The sequence below is a fragment of the Schistocerca nitens genome, chromosome 7 (assembly GCF_023898315.1).
Source record: "Schistocerca nitens isolate TAMUIC-IGC-003100 chromosome 7, iqSchNite1.1, whole genome shotgun sequence".
NCBI lineage: Eukaryota > Metazoa > Arthropoda > Insecta > Orthoptera > Acrididae > Schistocerca > Schistocerca nitens.
The window spans coordinates 282188797-282206591 of NC_064620.1; the positions used below are offsets into that span (position 1 = coordinate 282188797).

General features: G+C 40.5%; 1 protein-coding gene across 1 annotated transcript in view; it reads right to left on the minus strand.

The window, feature by feature from the left end:
- LOC126195573 (ninein-like protein) overlaps window positions 1-17795 on the minus strand; it is a 143946-nt gene that overhangs the window by 114996 nt on the left and 11155 nt on the right. The window contains exons 3-5 of the mRNA XM_049934199.1: window positions 9810-9930; window positions 6431-6591; window positions 2871-3130 (exon numbers count right to left, since the gene is read on the minus strand). Coding sequence (XP_049790156.1) covers window positions 2871-3130; window positions 6431-6591; window positions 9810-9930 — 542 coding nt within the window. The remainder of the gene's footprint in view (window positions 1-2870; window positions 3131-6430; window positions 6592-9809; window positions 9931-17795) is intronic.

Here is a 17795-nt window from a genome sequence, read left to right on the forward strand (position 1 = left end):
GATGTTGCCTATCTTACACAGGGACTACTCAGTTTGTATATTTTGCTTATTTTTTCATAGTTCCACACAACTTCTTCCTCGATTGATCTGTGTTCAGTTTTTCAAGGCCTATCCACTGTGCCAACTTATAACTAAATCTGAGGGGGGTGCGATGGGGAGGTTCCCTTGTAAGAAGGGAAGCAGGAAACAAAATGAAAATTCATGAGTTGAGAAGAGTATATGATGTTACTTCAGTGATTACAATCTCAAGTCAAATTTACAGAGAGCTTGACATTATGAGTCCCCTTAGCAATATAATATTGTAATTCTTGTGGTCTGAATGTGTGCACCAATACATTTGGAAAGGGTGTCAAAGCCATTGTATCCTTTCCTGAGGCAAGCTGGTCTGCAACTGTTGTAACTGGTCCTCGATATCCTGGATACTGGCACTGGGATCTACATCTACATCTACATCCATACTCCGCAAGCCATCTGACGGTGTGTGGCGGAGGGTACCTTAAGTACCTCTATCGGTTCTCCCTCCTATTCCAGTCTCGTATTGTTCGTGGAAAGAAGGATTGTCGGTATGCTTCTGTGTGGGCTCTAATCTCTCTGATTTTATCCTCATGGTATCTTCGCGAGATATACGTAGGAGGGAGCAATATACTGCTTGACTCTTCGGTGAAGGTATGTTTTCAAAACTTCAACAAAAGCCCGTACCGAGCTACTGAGCGTCTCTCCTGCAGAGTCTTCCACTGCAGTTTATCTATCATCTCCGTAACGCTTTCACGATTACTAAATGATCCTGTAACGAAGCGCGCTGCTCTCCATAGGATCTTCTATATCTCTTCTGTCAACCCTATCTGGTACGGATCCCACACTGCTGAGCAGTATTCAAGCAGTGGGCGAACAAGCGTACTGTAACCTACTTCCTTTGTTTTCAGATTGCATTTCCTTAGGATTCTTCCAATGAATCTCAGTCTGGCATGTGCTTTACCGCCGATCAACTTTATATGATCATTCCATTTTAAATCACTCCTAATGCGTACTCCCAGATAATTTATGGAATTAACTGCTTCCAGTTGCTTACCTGCTATTTTGTAGCTAAATGATAAGGGATCTATCTTTCTAGGTATTCTCAGCACACTACAATTGTCTACATTGAGATTTAATTGCCATTCCCTGCACCATGCGTCAATTCGCTGCAGATCCTCCTGCATTTCAGTGCAATTTTCCATTGTTACAACCACTCGATATACCACAGCATCATCCGCAAAAAGCCTCAGTGAACTTCCAATGTCATCCACAAGGTCATTTATGTATACTGTGAACAGCAACGGTCCCACGACACTCCCCTGCGGCACACCTGAAATCACTCTTACTTCGGAAGACTTCTCTCCATTGAGAATGACATGCTGCGTTCTGTTATCTAGGAACTCTTCAATCCAATCACACAATTGGTCTGATAGTCCATATGCTCTTACTTTGTTCATTAAACGACTGTGGGGAACTGTATCGAACGCCTTGCGGAAGTCAAGAAACACGGCATCTACCTTTGAACCCGTGTCTATGGCCCTCTGAGTCTCGTGGACGAATAGCGCGAGCTGGGTTTCACACGACCGTCTTTTTCGAAACCCATGGGATGGAGAGCTGATGCCCAATCCGGTTCCACACATGTTCTATCGGGGGAGATCTGGTGATCTTACTGACTATGGCAGTACCTTAACACCATGCAGACAGTTCGTAAGGACATGTGCCTTGTGTGGACAAGCACTGTCCTGTTGAAAAATGGCACCACAACACTATCACATCAATCACTCCCAGCTGTGGCCTGAAGTCATATCCAATGGCTCCTCTCACCATCTCAGTAGGAGAACATCACTGTGCCTCTCCAAAACATTGGAAGAATGGGGGTCTCTCTGCATCTTCACAATACTTGTCAACAATGGTCATCCAGGATAGTGCTAAACATGATGCAATACCATTCATCAGCAGTCCATGCTTACTGCTCATGGCACCACTGCAAACATGGCCATTTCTGTAGCAGTGTTAATGGCAGTCGACAAATGGGGTGGTAATTCCCTAGTGTGGATGCTGCTAGTCTCCAACTAAAGGTGCAGGATGACACAGAATGTTCCAGGGAGTCTATCACTTGTTCTCTGATGGCAGCTGCTGAGGTGAAAGTGTTACCATGTGCCTGGTGCACAATACAGTGATCCTCCTTTATGGTAGCCAGATGTGATCAACTGGAACCAGATGACGAGCATGTCTGCCCTCATATTCCCATGCAGTCCCATATCGAGCACTGTTTAATGAAATGCCTCACAACCATGGATGCTCCATGGTTCGTCTAGCCATCCAAATGGAGACCCACAATGATGCCCCTTTAATATTCTGTCAGGTGCTCTTACTTCTGTCCCACACAAGTATGTGGCATCTCTGCGTCCTTCACTTAAAATTTCACATCCTCTTATAAGCCCTACCAGCCTGGTAACAACACTAAATACAAATGACATTAATCACTCTGGGAGCAGTTCTACCCACCCAGAGAGAAATAAAACTTCATTATTTACATCTGCTGATAGTTTGTCTATGTACAAAGTTACACTGACATCTCACCATGTCTTCTTGGTGCTTCATTTTTTTTTTTTTTTTTTTTTTTTTTAGGTAGGGCATAAATATTGTAAAAAAATATTGCTACAGAATCATGAATAAGGAATCCAAATTATTCCTTAATAATAATAATAATAATAATAATAATAATTACAGGAAAACTAAGTAGCATGCTGCTGCCTAAATGCCCTGCCCCCTCCTCCTCCAAATTCTAGTTGTTTCCTCATCAACTTGTAGCTTCATAAATCTGTACAAACAATGCAGTTTCAGATTCTCACCCTGAGTTGTTTGTATCCAAAGCTAGGAAGTGTAGTTCCTTATTCACATCGCCTGTCTCATCAGGATCTCCAACAACTGCTCCTGAAGTTCTCGATCCAGAATGGCCACACATTGCATCCTTCTCCACAAGCGACGGTGACACACTTACACCCACAGTTGTTGCCCAACTTCCAGCATTCCGAAACAGTTGTAGAAATTCTTGCAGACTTATGCGACCTTCGTTATCCACAGAAAGCTTCTCAAATACCTGCTGGACAACCTGCACACAACACAGTAATTGTTTACAGAACATCAGTGGATGACTGAACTAAACACTACCAATAACATTTATAATAGCACTCAATTCAGGTATGGGTTACAGCACACACTTCTTGCATACTGGCAAGACAAAAAACCATAAAAGCAGGTACATGAAATATATTCACAGTTGTGAATCATCTGTGTAATGGAATGACAAAAACAAAACTTTGTTTCAGACTGGGACTCAAACCTGGATTTCCCGCTTATTGCGACCAGTCACCTTACCATATGGCTATCTGAGCATGACTCACAGCCAGGCACAAACTTCCATATGTCATTAACCATGTGTCTACAACCCATTCTCATAGATCCATTATGTATATTCCCATACAGGGATGACATTTTACTTGAAAGCCACTTGCCCAGTGTCAGTGGATAAATACGATATTGCAGTGCCTGTGTTATTTTGAATTTCGATGCAATGTTCCTTCAGACATGCATACACGTCCAAAGGAATAGACACTGCAGTGACTAAAGCCATCACAAAATACATGAAATGCATGTTCGAAGGAATAAGCATCCTTATGCAGAATAACAAAGGCATTTCAATACTGTATTTATCTGCCGACACCAGGTAAGCAACTTTCAAGTAAAATGTTTCCCCGTATGGGAATATACATAATGGACATACAAGTACAGGTTGTAGGCACATGCTTGACAACATACGGAAGTTTGAGTCTGGCTGAGATAGCCAAATGGTAAGGCAACTAATAAAATTGTAAGTAAGATTTTATGTGTAACGATGTATAACCCCTGTGTATGTAATTCGATGTGTAATCCTCATGTTTATCTATGATCGTTTAAGAATAAGTCACATAAGATTTTATAGTAGACTTCATAATTGTGCAACGATGGCACACCCTTTGCTTCTTAGTACAGACGTTCGACTGCAATGGCGGTCCACACATGCAAAACAATATCTGTGATCCGTTTATGCACGAAAACGGTTATTAGTAGCCAGCAAACAGTAGCCTGCAGCTGTGGTCTAATGCATTTGTGACTAGTGATGGTTTAACGAACATGTGCACTGACAGATTATGTTGTTTAACGATGTCTGAATACATGTGCTCGCACTGTGCAACAATATCACGAATGTATTTAACAGTATTGACAATGACATACAAATGTGTCAGCTTACATCATGTTGACATGGCTTAAACCCATAATATGTAAGTAACACGGCTAGATAATTAAAATGTTGTGTATAATTGGACAACTTCGTGATACATAATATATCTGGTTCAAAAAATGGCTCTAAGCACTATAGGACTTAACATCTGAGGCCATCAGTCCCCCAGACTTAGAACTACTTAAACCTAACTAACTTAAGGCCATCACACATATCCATGCCCGAGGCAGGATTCGAACCTGCGACCATAGCAGCATCGCGGTTCAGGACTTAAGTGCCTAGAACCGCTCGGCCACCGCGGCCAGCTAATGAATCTGTAAAATAACTTTTTAAACATTATGCATTTTTCAGCAGCACCTGATAATGGCCTAAGGCCAAAATTGCAATAGTGTGTAATAAAAGCTTCTAACAGTCACTGGCATGAAGACGAGGTCCTTCAAAAAAAAAAAAAAGGTAAGACAACTTTTTGCAATAAACGGGAAATCTGGGTATGATTCCCAGTCCGGTAGAAATTTTCATCCTTGTCATTCCATTATACAGCTAGTGGTCATCCATATTCACAACTGTGAATACATTTCATGGTGCCTATTATCTCAGAGTGCTTGTTCCTTCAGACATGTATGAATTCCCCGTTAGGAATAACACAGGCACTACAATATCACACAAACACAAATTGTGAAGAAAAATGAGAATAGTTTTGTTGGTTCAACAAGCATCTTCAGTTGCTTTCAAGAGAATATATATATATATATATATATATATATATATATATATATATATATATATATATATATATATCTGCTTGTGTCTGTATATGTGTGGATGGATATGTGTGTGTGTGCGAGTGTATACCCGTCCTTTTTTCCCCCTAAGGTAGGTCTTTCCGCTCCCGGGATTGGAATGACTCCTTACCTTCTCCCTTAAAACCCTCATCCTTTCGTCTTTCCCTCTCCTTCCCTCTTTCCTGATGAGGCAACAGTTTGTTGCGAAAGCTTGAATTTTGTGTGTATGTTTGTGTTCGTTTGTGTGTCTGTCGACCTGCCAGCACTTTCATTTGGTAAGTCACATCATCTTTGTTTTTAGATATATTTTTCCTACGTGGAATGTTTCCCTCTATTATAACCATATATATATATATATATATATATATATACACACTTTTATTGGTGAACAACGAATACTATACCATTTTACATTAGTTGGTTTTAAAAAACACATCCAGCAAATGGCATCCTCCATTACTGACACACTGACAAAACCTTTCCCTGAAGTTTTCCATAGTTCTTGTGTCATTTCATGTGGCTTAGTGGCTTCAGTTAACGGCTACAAGACTAAGGTTTGATTGCCAATTCATCCTACAATTTTCTCTGCCTGTCTCACTTTGGAATCTTAGGTTTGCTCATAATATTACTTGTAAAATGTGCCAAAATCTTAAAAGCCAAGTTCCTGTCTTCAATAATAATTACATGCTGCATATCAACCTGACGAGCGATTCGAACATCACAGTATTTTACAAAGACTGTTTCTTCAGTGTGAACTTGCACATTCTGTCAGTTATTTGGAGACTTAGACTTTAACAAGGAATATGAATCATGGCACAACTTTTCTTTTTGTTCCCACAGACTAAAATTACTATAAAAGGTGAAAGTCAACATACCTGCCATATTGGAATTCAAAAATTTGGATTTGGAGTCTAACAGTCATCCATGCAGCTACCAAGTAACAAACTTTATTATTGTCAACAAATATTACAATTTTCTTTAATTTTTCTCATGAGAAACTAACTTTCTTACTCTGTTTATCAGTGTTAGCAGCTACTATCTATAGTTTATTAATACACACTTTTCTCCATACTTCATTTGATACTTCTGTTGTGCTTCCAGTGAGCTGTCCATTACAACCTCTTTTCTCTCAAACAATGGATGCTTATACCTTTATTTTCATTCATTAATTGCATTTTTCACACCCGAAATTATCAAATTATTGCAATGTCTTTCTGTGGACCCATGTATATTCTGACTGCCTGCTAAGGTAGTATGAATATATTTCTCCTATCTGCACTTCCATTTGGATTGGTTTTCAAAATACCTATTCTTTATTAACATAAATGAAATATCAATACAAACTAACCTCATCAGCAACAGAATCCAGTCCAATCCGTTGACAAACAAGTGCCAGCTCTTGCCTGTTGAGGTAACCATTACGACCTACTCCGAGAGAATCACACGTTGTCCTTAAGACCTCTTCTTCAGAACTATCCAAGCTTGGTGGAGCACTATCATCACTTACACCTGAAAAGTTATTGCTTCAGTAAAAAAAAAAGAAGACACAAATTATAACAATCTTAATATCTTTAGTGATGAAAAACTGACCCAACAATTTTGCACAACTTCTGAACGAGACAACAATGGTACAAAAAAGTCTGCAATCTCAGCCAGGTGGTACTGCTACAAAGAGAATGAGCGAAATCCTACAGTAACAGGAATAGTAAATTATTTTGACACACAGTGAAGCAAGGTCAATTTTATAATGAAATAAAAAATGCATTCAACTGGAGGATCAATGTTTAGCAATAATTAGTATATTGTAGACTATAAGATGTATGTATTGGTGATGTCAATTCACACACAAATAGAAAGTCAGAAAAGTGGATTATTTGGAAGGCATCATGGTTTTACCATTCACAATAGCATTCCTGCTAGCAACGTCACACTGCTGGAAACCTGGTTTCCCTGCTTATTGTAGTAGTATGAGAATTTTGAGACAAATGGACTGGAAATTTGGCTATTATTACCTATACTTTTCATTAAAAACCATTAACATAACCACGAAGTTACAATATAATGGATGATGTAGGGCACGATTGGTTGTAATACAAGTCCACTTAGAGGTCACTAAACCCGCCCAAAGATGTAAGCAACTACGCATGAGGAGCGCCTGTTAGATGGAGGGGGTCCGACAGCTGATCAGTTCCAGTCACTCCGTCAGGAAGGAGGTATATGGTGCATGTTGTCTGTAGTTCAACCATGCCTAGACAATCAGTACTGTGGTTTGATCACATCTACATTGTTACTTTGTGCCAAGAAGGGCTCTCATCAAGGTGTAATGCCGCTTCCTTAGGATGCAAAATTGAAAATATAAAATAGTACTCAAAACCCAATAAAAGCCCCCAAATCCAAGATCCAAATTCACATCCCACTGGAACAGCATTTCTTGCATAGTAGCAAGTATATAGAAAAGAAATCCAGTATAAAGTGACGTAATATTTTAAAAAGGGAAAGAAAAGAAATAGAACCATTAGTTTCAAATTAAAATAATAGTAGGTCACAAAGTAGTGTACTGATAGATCATGGAATAGAATGAGTGAACTTAAAGAATACTCCTTGTGAGTACTCTTTGAGGACACTGCGTAATACAGAAGAAAGAAAGTCATACATTGTTAACGTGCTGCTAGCGCTTGCTGGATCAGGTCGTATCTCAATGTGTGCTCTTGTACGTAGGCGTGACAAGATTGTTTTATGCATTTCTGGAAATTTGCAATTTGCTAGGAATCATTAAACTTGAAATAGGTAGATCATGAGTATATCATTACGTAAAGCCAAGAGAGCAAAAGACCCGAACTTGTCTTACTTGATTATTATACAGGGAAGACTGAACTTTGTGCCAAAGTAATAGACTGTTAGTAATTTACTGACGTAGGAAGTGAACACTGGTATTGAATTGTGAGAAAGTACTGAAGTTTCGTTAAAGTAGTAAATGAAATCTAGATTTTGTTACAAACTCTTTGACTGAAACTTGCGTAATTAATTCCACTCAGCTTAGGGAAACTTCCTTAATACAATAATAGGGTGTAAATAGTATATAATAAAGCAGCATAAAGTGGATTTACCGTGTGACATTTCTTTCAGTTTGGCAGTTGGCAGAAAGTCCGTTAGATGGTAACACACTCCTCGGATATGTCAATTCACTCACTATATATTAAAATTAGATCAGACATCACTGTTACATTTTTATTACTATTACTGGCAGTGGCTGCAGTTGTATAAATTTGTTCATAATCATAACTGTTAAACAGCAATTGCTGTTTCATACTTCCAACTTAAACTAGGGAGGAGAAAAAAAAAAAGTTTGTGAACATCCAAAATGTGCACTCATGAGACGCCACTGGAGCAGTCTATTAGCTAAATAATTTAAACTATATTACACTTCTCTAAAAACAGCACCTGCCCTATCTACAAAGGGGCAACCATCAGTCAAGTTTGGTGGAATTAAAAACTTTACAGTACTCCTGTCAGATTCAAATATATTCTCAGTTCACTGTGGAAAAAAAAAAAAAAAAAAAACCCTTGCTTCTTGCTGTCTACATAAGAAAGGAACCATTGATGAGTTATCATCACATGATATTCCAATTTCTGCAACAGTATGGCCAGGACCTATTATCTCAGCCTTATTTAGTGATGCAACTTCTCAAACACAATTGTAGTAACCAAGTAATACATGAAACTGGGCCAAGTAACAAAACTATGGCTTTATTCATGAACCTCTAAACAATAACAGAGATCAGACTATCGCAGTTCCCAATGTAACAAGACAAAGAACACTGATGTGAATGGTACAACTGGAAGAACATAAAAGAGAGTCAGTCAGCACTGCTCCATACATATACTGTATATGTGTGTGTCACCGGCAGAAGGCACGGGAGAGTCCACAATGCATGCACATCTCCCACAGCTGGCCTCCAGTGGCCGGCTCACGCTCTTAGTTTTTCCCACAACTCATTGGTGTATTGGAATTATATTGTTGTTAATTACATTTATTTCTTTTTGGTAATGTTTCCCTAGATTCAGATTTTAAAATGACTTTTGCACCCTATAGCATGTCCACTTTCTTCTTCGTGTTTTCTAATTTCCCTTTCAGTTCGTGTAGGGATTTTTAAGTCCAACCCATAGAGAGGCGGAGGAAATGGAGCATTGAGTTAATCCACAGACCTGTTAATGGAGTCATACTAGCATAAATGTGTAGTAATTTAGTGAATCACAAGAAACCTATCAGAACACGCACACAGAGGATTTATATTCAGCAGAAGTGGGCTTGAAATGTCCACCTTCACAACTGCACGACACAATTGGACCGTTTGCCCTGCTACAGGCGTTCATGTGCACATATCTGATCTGCCTTTACATGACTTATGGTTTCATCATTCCTGTTTCCTTTGCATAGCAAATACATTATTACAATCACCGAGACCTAAGGGGTGGGGCAGATGGGGGGATGGAGAGCAACATTGATTTTCATTGTCCAAACCCTCCTACCTTTATTCATATATATCTGTAAGAATAATATCATTATACAACAAAAATTCTCCATATTAGAAATAGCAAACAGAATTTAGCCAAACTTGTCTTCAAAGTAACTCTTTCTGAATGAAATGCACAATTTAAAACTGCATCCATCATCAAAGCCACCTTTTCTTTTAGTAATACACATAAACAGAAAAAAAATGTTTTACCAGGAGTTTTGTTGTCTGGAAGAGAAATTGATCTTTTAAAGCTCTTGCCATCATCAATGCTAGTCTTTCGTTTTCTTGGAAACTGGCTCTCATCAGCAGCTGGCGTGTCGGGTGAGGATCTCTGTAAACATTGTTTTGGTGTGACAAAGGTCTAAACTGTTTATACAAAAATTTCAAAACAAGTATAAGAAAATTATTATAACATTTATGCTTCAACTAGGGATAGGAAGAAATCATTTTATTTTAATGCCAAATTTGATATTCTTTTTTTGCCAAATTTGATATTAACTTTTCTGCCAAATTCATACAGTTTTTTGGGAAAATTTGTTTTTCTGGCAATTTTGACATTTTTGCAAAATTTGGCTTTTTTTTTGCAAAATTTGGTGCTATTTTTCGCCAGTTTCACTGCTTCTGTCAATTTCGTATTTTTCTCTTTTTGGTTTTATTTTTGCTGAATTCAGAGTCTTTTTTATGAAATTAGGATCTTTTTGTCAAATTTGGACCTTTTTTTCCAAATCCGAGTTATTTTCAGACAAATCAGGTTTTATTTTTTATTACAATGGAAAATCCAGGACCGGATGTAATAATTTTATGAAAAGGATAGTTGCTACTCACCATTTAGCGGAGATGCTGGGTCACAGATAGGCACAACAACAAAAATTTGGGGTGCGGCTACGGGTAATCGCATGGCACCATCCTATACCAACCCACTCATGAGCCACCTAGCGGAATCCTTCCGGAACACCCAGAATCCCAAATCTCTCACCTGGTTCAGAGTCACTGATGACAACTTCATGATCTGGATCGAGGGTGAGGACATCCTATCCACTTTTCTCCAGAACCTCAACACCTTCTCCCCCATTCACTTCACGTGGTCCTATTCAACCCGATATTAACCTCCACCTCAAAGATGGCTACATCAGTACCTCCGCCCATATCAAACCTACCGGCCATGAGCAATACCTCCACTTTGACAACTGCTACCCATTCCATATCAAGAAGTCCCTCCCCTACAGCCTAGCCACCTGTGGCTATTGCATCTGTAGTGATGAACAGTCCCTCTCATTGAGGCCTTCAAAGACCATAAGTACCCTCCCAACCTTGTACAAAAACAGGACTCCCATACCTTATCTCTCCAATTACTCACCACCTTCCATAGTCCCACCATTGGGCCACAGAGGACCAGTCCCCTCGTGACTCAGTACCACCCAGGACTGGAGCAACTGAATCACATTCTCCACCAGGGTTTCAACTACCATATTTACTCAAATCTAAGGCGCACTTTTTTTCCGGTTTTTGTAATTCGAAAAAACACCTGCGGCTTAGAATCGAGTGCAAAGTAAGCGGAAGTTCTGAAAAAATATTGGTAGCTGCTGCCACAACTAACTTCTGCTGTCGAATATATATAGCGCTACACAGGCATGCTTTGCAGGCACAAAGACACCCTCCGCTCCGAGTTTCGACCACTGCATTTTCATACATTATCCATCAAAGTAAATACAAATTCCGTATTGTTCATCTTCGAATGTTGCAGCGTTTCAACGTACTACAAAAATCCGACTGGCAAGACTGTTAGGGATGTTTGTCAATCACCAACTCTACGTTCTGAATTTTTTCCTACCTGTGAGAAGAGATGGTTGCTAATAGGAACTTCTATGAATTGTGAATCACATGCAGTATTCTCTTCACCATAAGAGTAATACGAATATAAACATTTTGCCACGTATTCTTTCGTGTTTGCTGCTCTCTCATTTAAATTCTGTCTGCCTAATAAACTACGAAACTAGAGTGAGACAACAGCAAATGCGGAAGAATATACATATCATGTTTATATTCCTATTATTCTTATGCATAGTAGTGATACAGTCAGAAATGAAGCACGGCAATTGACTAGATTTTTAAATCTAAGATGATTCTCCCCCCCCCCCCCCCATGAACCATGGACCTTGCCGTTGGTGGGGAGGCTTGCGTGCCTCAGCGATACAGATGGCCGTACCGTAGGTACAACCACAACGGAGGGGTATCTGTTGAGAGGCCAGACAAACATGTGGTTCCTGAAGAAGGGCAGCAGCCTTTTCAGTAGTTGCAGGGGCAACAGTCTGGATGATTGACTGATCTGGCCTTGTAACATTAACCAAAACGGCCTTGCTGTGCTGGTACTGCGAACGGCTGAAAGCGAGGGGAAACTACAGCCGTAATTTTTCCCGAGGACATGCAGCTTTACTGTATGATTAAATGATGATGGCGTCCTCTTGGGTAAAATATTCCGGAAGTAAAATAGTCCCCCATTCGGATCTCCGGGCGGGGACTACTCAAGAGGACGTCGTTATCAGGAGAAAAAAAACTGGCGTTCTACGGATCGGAGCGTGGAATGTCAGATCCCGTAATCGGGCAGGTAGATTAGAAAATCTAAAAAGGAAAATGGATAGGTTAAAGTTAGATATAGTGGGAATTAGTGAAGTTCGGTGGCAGGAGGAACAAGACTTCTGGTCAGGTGATTACAGGGTTATAAATACAAAATCAAATAGGGGTAATGCAGGAGTAGGTTTAATAATGAATAAAAAAATAGGAGTGCGGGTTAGCTACTACAAACAGCATAGTGAACGCATTATTGGGGCCAAGATAGACACAAAGCCCATGCCTACTACAGTAGTACAAGTTTATATGCCAACTAGCTCTTCAGATGATGAATAAATTGATGAAATGTATGACGAGATAAAAGAAATTATTCAGGTAGTGAAGGGAGACGAAAATTTAATAGTCATGGGTGACTGGAATTCATCAGAAGGAAAAGGGAGAGAAGGAAACATAATAGGTGAATATGGATTGGGGGGAAGAAATGAAAGAGGAAGCCGCCTTGTAGAATTTTGCACAGAGCATAACTTAATCATAGCTAACACTTGGTTCAAGAATCATAAAAGAAGGTTGTATACCTGGAAGAATCCTGGAGATACTAAAAGGTATCAGATAGATTATATAATGGTAAGACAGAGATTTAGGAACCAGGTTTTAAATTGTAAGACATTTCCAGGGGCAGATGTGGATTCTGACCACAATCTATTGGTTATGAACTGCAGATTGAAACTGAAGAAACTGCAAAAAGGTGAGAATTTAAGGGGATGGGACCTGGATAAACTGAAAGAACCAGAAGTTGTAGAGAGTTTCAGGGAGAGCATAAGGGAACAATTGACAGGAATGGGGGAAAGAAATACAGTAGAAGAAGAATGGGTAGCTCTGAGGGATGAAGTAGTGAAGGCAGCAGACGATCAAGTAGGTAAAAAGACGAGGGCTAATAGAAATCCTTGGGTAACAGAAGAAATATTGAATTTAATTGATGAAAGGAGAAAATATAAAAATGCAGTAAATGAAGCAGGCAAAAAGGAATACAAACGTCTCAAAAATGAGATCGACAGGAAGTGCAAAATGGCTAAGCAGGGATGGCTAGAGGACAAATGTAAGGATGTAGAGGCCTGTCTCACTAGGGGCAAGATAGATACTGCCTACAGGAAAATTAAAGAGACCTTTGGAGAGAAGAGGACCACTTGTATGAATATCAAGAGCTCAGATGGCAACCCAGTTCTAAGCAAAGAAGGGAAGGCAGAAAGGTGGAAGGAGTATACAGAGGGTTTATACAAGGGCGATGTACTTGAGGACAATATTATGGAAATGGAAGAGGATGTAGATGAAGACGAAATGGGAGATAAGATACTGCGTGAAGAGTTTGACAGAGCCCCGGAAGTAGACAAAATTCCATTAGAACTCCTGATAGCCTTGGGAGAGCCAGTCATGACAAAACTCTACCATCTGGTGAGCAAGATGTATGAAACAGGCGAAATACCCTCAGACTTCAAGAAGAATATAATAATTCCAATCCCAAAGAAAGCAGGTGTTGACAGATGTGATGTGAAAATTACCGAACTATCAGTTTAATAAGTCACAGTTGCAAAATACTAACGCGAATTCTTTACAGAAGAATGGAAAAACTGGTAGAAGCGGACCTCGGGGAAGATCAGTTTGGATTCCGTAGAAATGTTGGAACACGTGAGGCAATACTAACCTTACGACTTATCTTAGAAGCTAGATTAAGAAAAGGCAAACCTACGTTTCTAGCATTTGTAGACTTAGAGAAAGCTTTTGACAATGTTAACTGGAATACTCTCTTTCAAATTCTGAAGGTGGCAGGGGTAAAATACAGGGAGCGGAAGGCTATTTACAATTTGTACAGAAACCAGATGGCAGTTAAAAGAGTCGAGGGGCATGAAAGGGAAGCAGTGGTTGGGAAAGGAGTGAGACAGGGTTGTAGCCTCTCCCCGATGTTATTTAATCTGTATATTGAGCAAGCAGTAAAGGAAACAAAAGAAAAATTCGGAGTAGGTATTAAAATTCATGGAGAAGAAGTAAAAACTTTGAGGTTTGCCGATGACATTGTAATTCTATCAGAGACAGCAATGGACTTGGAAGAGCAGTTGAACGGAATGGACAGTGTCTTGAAAGGAGGATATAAGATGAACATCAACAAAAGCAAAACGAGGATAATGGAATGTAGTCAAATTAAATCTGGTGATGCTGAGGGAATTAAATTAGGAAATGAGACATTTAAAGTAGTAAAGGAGTTTTGCTATTTAGGGAGTAAAATAACTGATGATGGTCGAAGTAGAGAGGATATAAAATGTAGACTGGCAATGGCAAGGAAATCGTTTCTGAAGAAGAGAAATTTGTTAACTTCAAGTATAGATTTAAGTGTCAGGAAGTCGTTTCTGAAAGTATTTGTATGGAGTGTAGCCATGTATGGAAGTGAAACATGGACGATAACTAGTTTGGACAAGAAGAGAATAGAAGCTTTCGAAATGTGGTGCTATAGAAGATTGCTGAAGATAAGGTGGGTAGATCACGTAACTAATGAGGAGGTACTGAATAGGATTGGGGAGAAGAGAAGTTTGTGGCACAACTTGACTAGAAGAAGGGATCGGTTGGTAGGACATGTCCTGAGGCATCAAGGGATCACAAATTTAGCATTGGAGGGCAGTGTGGAGGATAAAAATCGTAGAGGGAGACCAAGAGATGAATACACTAAGCAGATTCAGAAGGATGTAGGTTGCAGTAGGTACTGGGAGATGAAGAAGCTTGCACATGATAGAGTAGCATGGAGAGCTGCATCAAACCAGTCTCAGGACTGAAGACCACAACAACAACAACAACAACAAGATGATTCTAATTTCTGTGCAGAATGTAATGTACTAAAGAGGCGTCTGCCAAGTTTTTCAAATGGAGAAAAATTTTCGCTAAACTCTCGTTCAGAACATCTCTAACGCAGTCTATTATTTGGTTCTTGTTGATCATTATCAAAGAAAGCAGCGGTGTAAGTAACAACAAATAGCAGTTTCTTGCCATTGTTTCGCTAATGAGACGATTCCTCTCTCTCTCCCTCTTTAAAAAAAAGCGGCTGTAGCATGCACAAAAGCAAGCCATGCCGCGAGCGGCGACAGGCCGCAAACACTCATTATCAGAATGCGACGAACAATGCATGACACAGTACAGTAATGCATCTTCAGCTTAGAGTGACGTATACACGTATAACAAAGAGAACGGCACTTAACAGATCAAAGAAAAATAAGCAATCAATTCAAACCAGACGAAGCATGTGAAAAAGGAAGGGTACCCGTATAAATACGGACGGAGCGCCTGACACATAGCAATGGCTACCTGGTAAAGCTTAACTGCTAAGATTACGTCTCGAACCAAACTACTGTAGCTGTATCGTCATTCATTCGACCTAAATTGTGTCTGATATTACAATGGACCAACTTTGTTTCGATTTGGAGGTGTGGCCTAAAACTTTTCTCTCCCCTTGAATTTCGAGTCTCAAATTTCAGGTGCGGCTTAGATTCGGGAATTTTTTTTTCCTTGATTTCGAGTCTCATTTTTCAGGTGCGGCTTAGAATCGAGTGCGGCTTAGATTCGAGTAAATACGGTACCTCTTGTCATGCCCTGGAATGAGGACTGTCCTTCCCACCCCTCCCACGGTGGTATTCCATTGCCCACTGAACCTACACAATATGCACGTCCATCCGTACACAATCCCTGCTCACAATCCCTTGTCTCCTGGCTCGTATCCCAGAAATATACCTAGAGGCAAGACCTGTCCCATACATCGTCCCATCATCACCTACTCCAGCCGTCACAAGCATCACCTATTCCATCAAAGACAGGGCTACCTGTCCAAGTCATTTGGCCTACAAGCTAAGCTCCAACCATTGTGCTGCATTCTATGTGAGCATAATAACTAACAAGCTGTCTGCATGACTGGCCACTGACACACTCTGGAGAGGAAAGAGCTGGAGCTTCCCATTGCTGTGCACGCCACCCAACACAACATTCTTCATTTCGGTGACTGCTTCACAAGCTGTGCCATCTGGATCCTTCCCAACAACACCAGTTTTTCTGAATCGCACAGGTGATAACTCTCCCTGCAACATATCCTACATTCCCCTAACCCTTCTGGTCTCAACCTTCATTAGTCTTTGTTTTCTTATCCTCTAAAAGCTCCTTCCCTGTTCCCATTCCAGCACTACACAGTCCCCTATTCCATTGATGCACCTACAGTCTTTTAACCTCTCTCCTTTTCCGCTAACACCCTCCCACCCCCTCCCCAGATGTCCCATTCGGGTTCAGCTACTAAGTGCAAGTCTTGTTTCAATCGGCACCACATTGGGTGACTTTCGGCTGATGATGAGGATGAAATGATGAGGATGAAATGATGATGATGACAACACAACACCCAGTCCACGAGGGGAGAAAATCTCCAATCCATTTGCGAATTGAATCCGGACCCAGTTCATGGGAGGCAAGCATGTTGCCACCGAGCTACTAAGTAGGCGGACGCCCTTGGTCTAACCACCTGACTGCACCTAGCTGCCCTAACCTCTCTCCACCTCACCCCTGTGTGCTCCCACAAGCAGCACTTTACTGTCGCCCAACCTACCCTGTTATCCCTACCTCTCCCCACCCCAGCCTCCTCCTCACTCCTACCACACAGTTGCGTCTCTCATCACACACTGCTGCTCGCAGTGTGGCCTCCGCAGCCAGAGACTGCTGTCATGTGTGAGTAGTGTTTGCGTGTGCGTGTATGCGTTCTATCTCCGTTGAAGTCCTTGTTGGCTGAAAGCTAATTTTCTGACAGTCTTTTTGTTAAGAAATTTCCTGGCAGATTAAAACTGTGCGTCAGACCGAGACTTCAACTTGGGATCTTTGCCTTTCATGTAACTCACAACCCATCTTCACAGCTTTAATTCCACCAGTACCTTGCCTCCTACCTTCCAAACTTCACAGAAGTCTCCTGCAGACCTTGAAGAACTAGCACTCCTGGAAGAAAGGATATTGTGGAGACATGGGTTAGATACAGCATGGGGGATGTTACCAGAGCAAAATTTTCACTCTGCAGCAGAGTGTGTGGTGATACGAAACTTCCTGGCAGATTAGAACTGTGTGTCAGACCGAGACTCAAACTCAGGACCTTTGTCATTCATGGGCAAGTGCTCTACCATCTGAGCTACCCAAGCTTGACTCACAACCTTTCCTCACAGCTTTAATTCCGTCAGTGCCTCACCTCCTACCTTCCAAACTTCACAAAAGCTCTTCTGCAGACCTTCCAGAACTAGCTTTCCTGGAAGAAAGTTTTAATCAGCCATGAAGTTTCATATCAGCACACACTCTGCTGCAGTGAAAATTTCATTCTGGAGTCTTTTTGTTGTGCTTATCTGCGACTCAGCATCTCCACTATATAGTGAGTAGCAACTATCCTTTTCAAAACACTGTTTATTTTTTTCTGAATTTGGGGTTATTTTTGCTTTATTTTTTGGCAAATTTGCGGCTATTTTTGGCAAATCACTGCTATTTTTTGCCAAATTTGCTGTTACTTTTGCCAGATTTCATGTTACCTTTTTTGGTAAATTCAGTGTTACCTTTTTAGCCAAATTCACAGGTTGT